This window comes from Montipora capricornis, chromosome 9, assembly GCF_036669925.1.
Source record: "Montipora capricornis isolate CH-2021 chromosome 9, ASM3666992v2, whole genome shotgun sequence".
In the NCBI taxonomy this organism is placed as follows: domain Eukaryota; kingdom Metazoa; phylum Cnidaria; class Anthozoa; order Scleractinia; family Acroporidae; genus Montipora; species Montipora capricornis.
The window spans coordinates 21,844,421-21,851,318 of NC_090891.1; the positions used below are offsets into that span (position 1 = coordinate 21,844,421).

At 38.5% G+C, this 6,898-nt stretch overlaps 1 protein-coding gene across 1 annotated transcript in view; it reads right to left on the reverse strand.

The window, feature by feature from the left end:
* Window positions 1–2,644: 2,644 nt before the first annotated feature.
* LOC138016692 (von Willebrand factor D and EGF domain-containing protein-like) overlaps window positions 2,645–6,898 on the reverse strand; it is a 135,381-nt gene continuing 131,127 nt past the window's right edge. The window contains exon 27 of the mRNA XM_068863885.1: window positions 2,645–3,503. Coding sequence (XP_068719986.1) covers window positions 3,238–3,503 — 266 coding nt within the window. The 3' untranslated portion in view covers window positions 2,645–3,237. The remainder of the gene's footprint in view (window positions 3,504–6,898) is intronic.

Sequence of the window (6,898 nt, forward strand, 5' to 3'; positions counted from 1 at the left end):
ACTGCAATCCTTCAAGAGCAGCTTTAATGCCTTCACGAATTGTTGAAACAACTCCGAATCAGCTTGTAATGTCTTGTGAACTTGTATCGAGCAAGGACTCGATTTGACTTCGGTTTAACGTATGCTTCGTAGCCAGTGTAATACACTTTTAAGCTTTTTTGCTTCCTCGCTGCTCAACGACCTCGTTTGGTATATATCTCGACCCTTTTCTCCGGTACATATCATTAAATAGTTGGACCTTCGAGTGTAGTGGACCTCCAAACACTAAACTCGATATGAGAATGAAACGATTTCCAAGCCGCGGGAAGATCGCTACTGCTCCAATCCATCCTTGGAGCGTTCGATGTAACTAAATTCTCCATTATGAAGGCGATTACAACTTTCGATGGCTTCTTAGATTTTTAAGGATTTTTTTCTGACACCATGTTATTTACAAGAACACGCCATGTTGAATCACTAGTCACGTGTTTAGTGCTGATTAGCAAGTTACACTGATAATAATACACGACAGTAACTTCACGTAAACTCATGCTACCGTTCCTTACAAACAATTCGATTTAGAAGTTTGTATTGAAAAGCTCCTAAATTTGTATCCAGAGTGAGGCTGAAGGCGAGTGAGTGCATTTTTTTCGATGGACAGAAAAAGTGGTAGTCATTTTCTCAAATTTGATCTGGGCGGTAGAATTCCTTTACGGGAAGGAGCTCTTTATAAATTAGTTTAGAGGAAATGCTCGACATGTCTACTATCTAGCCTTTAATTGGCACTTGAAAGGAATTTTCAGATTTTCATGATTAGCCATGAGTGTTCTCCCTCCTAATGATATAGCGGAATACATTCGGTATGGCACTGACCAAACCCATCAAAAGAAAAAAACTGACTTGGAGTTACTTTTGCATCGAGTATCTTATCACTTCCGAACGACGTGTCATTTTAAGAAGCCAAATCACCGATTTTGCTTTATTGCGAAAAAGCGTAATATAAAGATTTACCTTTATAGAGTTTATGTTTGTTACTCCACGAAAAATGATCATGATTCATTATATCACCAGACGAACTCCTCTCCTTCCTAGTGAGAGTTGATCATGCATCAAGACAGTCTGTAAAACTCAGGTCTTTAAAGATATGAGCGATTAAAAATGCGAAAATTCAAAATGACACTACAAAATGAACTTTTCTCCACTTTTTTCAAATAATGGCTCAGAAGTAGTTTTAGGTAAAAACTGTCTCTGCAAGATATCCCCGCTCTATGTCTCTGCAACATTTCCCCTAGCGTGTGCCGACCTCAAGTGAGAAACGTGCTTATTGGTAACCAAACGTTTTGCTTAAAGTGCCCCTGTGATCAAAAAAAACACTTTTTTCCTCCAGATTTTGAAAGTGTGTTTGCTTAACACCTGACTGGCAAAATTTTGAGGTTTGATTTTTATCCAAAGGCCGTTTACTTTGAGTGTAAGTTTTGGATTTCACGGTCCGCCATTACTCACGTTCAAAACTGACCGATTGGACTTCAGAGGGTTGGATCCAGGGAAAAGTGACGTCAGAGGCTCACTAGCTTAAAATTTCAGCGTGTGAACGCAGCTTATTATATATGCAAAGCGTGAGTTTAAAAGTCTGAAAGCCCATAACCCCCCGTGCTGCATACTAATTCTGCGGTGTACACACGTATTCCATTCTTAAACTAGTGAGCCTTTGACGTCATTTTCTCCTCGATCCAGCTCTCTCAAGAACATAATGTTAGTAATGGCGGACCATTAAATAGGAAAATTACAGTTAAAATAAAGCGGCGTCTTTTTGAAATCAAGGCTTAAAACGTGGGTCACTTAGTGTTTTGTTAACAAAGTTCTGAAATCCAAAGAAAAATATGAATTGATTTTTTAGTCACAGGGGCACTTTAATATAAGCACTTCAACAATTGCAACATATTGATGGGGCTATCAAGAAATAACATCTTTTCTGCTCGCATTGGTACTTACCACAAGCAAACGAAATTTGCATCTCTTTCCTCGTTTGTAAACATATTTCACTTCTTAAGACTGAGGTAATCATTTGAGTTTGAACAACCTTAAAGTAGTTTTAATATTGAATTGGTGGCGACGGGCGTATGTGCATAGCTTTGGGTTTGGCAAACGGGCTTGCCACTTTGATATGTAAATAATACGCTTCTCTCACTTCATTTATAAGCGCGCACTATTTTCGTGGTAGACCCATACCCATACTGAGGCAAGGGAGGCACTGAATAAAGAGAAAATTATTTATCAAGGGGTAATTTGTAGAGCAAGAAACCCAAGGAAATTCATTTGAGCGTTAGCCCTCGTTATGGAAAAAGGCCCACACAACGAAAGAGAAAAAGTACCTGCCCAGGGTGGGAATGACTTTCACGCGATCGAACTCAGTGGCCACTGAAGATATCGACCAGTTAATTTGTCGTCATCCAGTGCTATGCGGCCACCTCACGCTTTCAGTGTCGCTCTGATAACTTTTCATCAGTCAGTTTGCCGTGAAGTAAGATCTCTATTTAGTATCCTTAATTTGATGAGCTCCTGCCACAAGTTGCTCCCGTCTTTTCTGTTGCACAGTCGGAAGAGCAACAGTGATCTCATCCCTTAGATCGGGGGTGCTAAGAAGCAACGAGCACGGTGGTTTGTCGAAGAATAAAACTTTATTCAACCCATGTCATGAAGCTAACATGAAGATGATTATATAAAAAGCGAAACAAAATACTTCTATGAAACCAACAACCGGTTGGCCAACAGAATATGAGATTAAAATACAAAAATGGAGGTTCATCACGCAGCAAAATAAAAGCCATGCTTTCGTTGCGGTTATGCTTGTTTTAAAGCAACTTGTCTAACTCTTTTTGTCGTTATAAAAAAATTCTAAGGCCATAAAACTAGGCTTTCATTTACGAGTACTACGAACTCCATAGCCACAATTTCATGTCATTACTCCAAACAGAGCTAGACAAGCGAGCTACGAGACCCGAAATTTCGCGTTTTCCCAATGTCAGTATTAATTATGACAAAAAGTTACATATCTGTGCTGAATGCATAGTTAGCATTGCAGATTCTAGAACTAAGAACTTGTGCCATGTGCTGCCATCATGGCATGTTCAGACTCCGCCTAAATTGTAAGTGTGGAAGCTGCACTATAAAAAGTCGCTAAAAGAAGTGTTCAGTACAAATGCTGCTAACTCTAATTTCCCTAACACTAACATACTACGACAAAAGCGTTCAGTGGTGTCACTGAAATCCTTTGTTTGACATCCCCGTTTTATGCTCATCCCGGGGATCCGTTGTTGCATCTACGTAGAGGTTGTTTTTAGTCGACTTCATCTCATAATCTTCCTCATCACGCAGTATATCATCCCAATTACGCTTTTTATCTTCTGCTGTTTTTCCGTTCTTGTGGAAACAATAAAAGAGAATACCGCCAAGAACCAAGACAAAAAGTCCTGCAAAGCACGCACCAATGATGACTGCATAAGGTAGCTCTTTATCTTCTGGCTCTGAGGAAAAATGACGTTGAAAATAATATTTATCTCGTTTCTAAATAGCTTGCGTACCTGGAGGGATATTTTCATCGCGGTATTCTTTCAACACGCGCGTATAAATGATGTTTTTGGCCACGTGGGAGTTTTGAGTTTCTCAAAACTATTCGTCACCCTGCCACCCGCAGCCCACTTACTCGCACATGTTTGAATGACCATAGGCAGCCGTTGAGAATTTAAACGCGTTATAAGACTTTGTATGGGAAATAAAATACCGTCGATTATGAAGCCTAAAAAACGCTCAATTTAACGTTCATTCAATGAATTGAATAAAAATGACTCACCTCTGGTGTATTCTTGTGCCTTTTGGAGCTTATTTTGCCGTTTCGGGAATTCCGTGTTTTCAATGTTCTAAGACGAAGTCAAGGCTGCACACTAAGATTTCGACCGTTGTCAGCTCAGAAGCGGTTTGCGACTCGAAAATCCATCCCAGCCGCGATTTTTTCACCCAAAGCTAAAGACCATCATTTGCGAACCTCGTGCGTTCCTTCGCTATGACAAGATTGTTTTTTATGATCAGCAAGCTGCAACATTAGATCGTTTTCACTGTCACGCAATAAAAAAATAAATCAAAAACTATCCAGTGCAAAACGCTAAGAAATTGTTATGTTATAGAAGATAAAGAAATAAGACACTTGTCCAAGTTTTAGGCCTCTGCGTTTCCCCAAACTTCAGATATTCGTCGAAATGTTTCGCAGAAATTTACAGAGCCCAGTATGAAAACGCCATATTGGTGTACCTCAGCGGTACACCAATATGGCGGCCGGAAAATAGTGTAAACATCTGGAACTTACTTTGGCTATCTAGGCGACTGATTATCAGTACTGAAAAAACAAGCATTTACACAAGCACTTTTCCTAATGCTCTAACTTCTAAAAGGGCTCAAAATCATGAGATAAGTATATATTTTTCAACAAACTTGATCGTAGCCTCGTGTCACGCACCTACATAATCCGGAAATTCAAAATGCTCTGGTTTCCAAACGAAGCACGCTATTGAGCTGTGAAATTGTCAACACATATAGATATGCCGCCTCTTATGCCTGACGAGGATAAAAACTTTGGTGGATCTTTAGTTTTAGATTTTAGAAAGTGTTGACGTCACGTGAAAACGATCTATACCACTGTTATCGCCAATGGTATCCTAGACCAGCTTCATGAAGTACGTGCAGACCAGTCTCGTCCAATTATCGAGATCGTTGGTGATCAATCTGATCAATCATAGAGAGCTACGTTTGCAACTTATTGATGTAACAGTTGTTACTTATTTAACTGAAAATGTATACTTGTGCGTATTGCAAAAATTCTACTAATCCTGCTAATCCTCCTAACTGGTTATGTTTCGATTGTGTGGCAAATATTTTTCCATTTAATCATCTTGATGACTTTTCTTTCAATCTTGTAATTTTTGAAAATGTCTACGGTACCGTCAATTTTGATACCGATCGCTTAGCAAGTCTCCGTTTCAATCCTATGGAATATATTCAACGCGCTGGTAAATTTAATGATCTAGACCCTGATTCAAATTTTAGTCGAGGTTCCAGTACTTGTGATTACTTTGTCGAAGATCAGCTGAATAATCTCACGGCTGCTCGAAATGAAATTGATCTGTCGGTATTACATCTAAACGCACGTAGTCTTTATGGTAACTCCCCTTTGAAAAGTTTAATCAACTAGTAGGGTCGCTTGATCACAGATTTTCTGTCATAGGAGTAACTGAGACATGGCTAAATGAGTCTACCTCGGATCTGGTCAACATTCCTGGTTATAATTTTCTTTTGGTTCACAGAATACATAAAACAGGTGGTGGAGTTGGCCTTTATTTACTGAACCAGTTTGAATTTAAAGTTAGACAAGATCTCAACTCTTCATATCCTTATTGTTTCGAGGACGTATTTACTGAAATTATTGTCCCCAGGGGAAAAATATTATAATTGGTACAATATATCGACCGCCTAATCAAAATGTTAATGAGTTCCTTGAGTCAATGCGAAACTTGTTGACCATTGTCACCAAAGAGAATAAGATATTTTATGTCATGGGCGACTTTAATCTAGACCTATTGCATCATGAGCAACACCCGCTCACAGGCGAATTTGTTGATCTTATGTTTTCTCACTTACTTTACCCTCTTATGAAGAAGCCCACTCGCATGACATCAAATACTGCCTCCCTTATTGATAATATTTTCACTACCAATTTAACTTGCCTGACTAACAATGGATTAATAGTAAACGACCTATCAGACCATTTACCGATTTTTTCCCAAGGTTTTAGCAATGTTTCCTAAAAAGAGAGAATGCATTGTAATCCGTGACTTTAAATCCGAAGATGTTGAGAACTTTTGTTCCATGTTGGATCATGTTGACTGGGGAAACCTGGACAGATCCAGTGTAAACTCAGCATATGATTCTTTTCTTAACACATTTACCGAATTGTACAACTCAAGTTTTCTTGTCAAAGTCATTCAACGTAAGCACCTTAAAACATTCCGTAATCCTTGGCTTACTAAAGGCATAATGAAATCAATAAATACAAAATCCAAACTATTCAAGAAATTTCTTAAGAATCCGACTACTGAAAATGAAAGAGCGTATAAGGATTTTAAGAATAATTTAACTAATTTAATCCGAACTGCGAAACGAAATTACTACGATCTAAAACTTGCAAATTCCAAAACTGACCTTAAAGCTACCTGGAATATACTTAATGAAGTAATTAACAAACGTAAACAAACTTTAACCTATCCTTCCTCCTTTAAGAATAATGGTAAATGCCTTACAGATTCAGTCTCTATTGCTGATAACTTTTGCTAATACTTAACATTGGTCCCAATCAAGCGTCCAAAATAGCACCAACTGCTGCAAACTATTATGATTATTTAACCAGGCAACCGCACGAACTCTTAGTGTTTCTTCCTCTCACTGGCGACGAACTTAAAGAAATTGTACAAACTTTTGCTCTCCATAAAGCTCCTGGAGTTGACAACATACCCATGCGAGTAATTAAGCTCAGTATTGACAAGATCCTTGAATCTTTAACAGAAATTATTAATCTTTCTCTCGAGAGTGGTTGTTTCCCGGACGCCCTCAAAATTGCGAAAGTACTACCAATTTTTATATCTGGTGATCCCGAAAGGTTTGAAAACTATCGGCCTATTTCTATTCTTCCAGCTTTTTCTAAGCTTTTCGAAAAAGTAGTTTACAATCGAATTTATAGATTTTTGACAGATTACAACCTTTTGCATAATAATCAGTTTGGCTTTCGCAGGAATCATTCGACGTCTATGGCTTTGATTCAATTGGCCAATAACGTCGCCTCTAGGATGGATAACAAAAAAACTGTCGGAGTTTT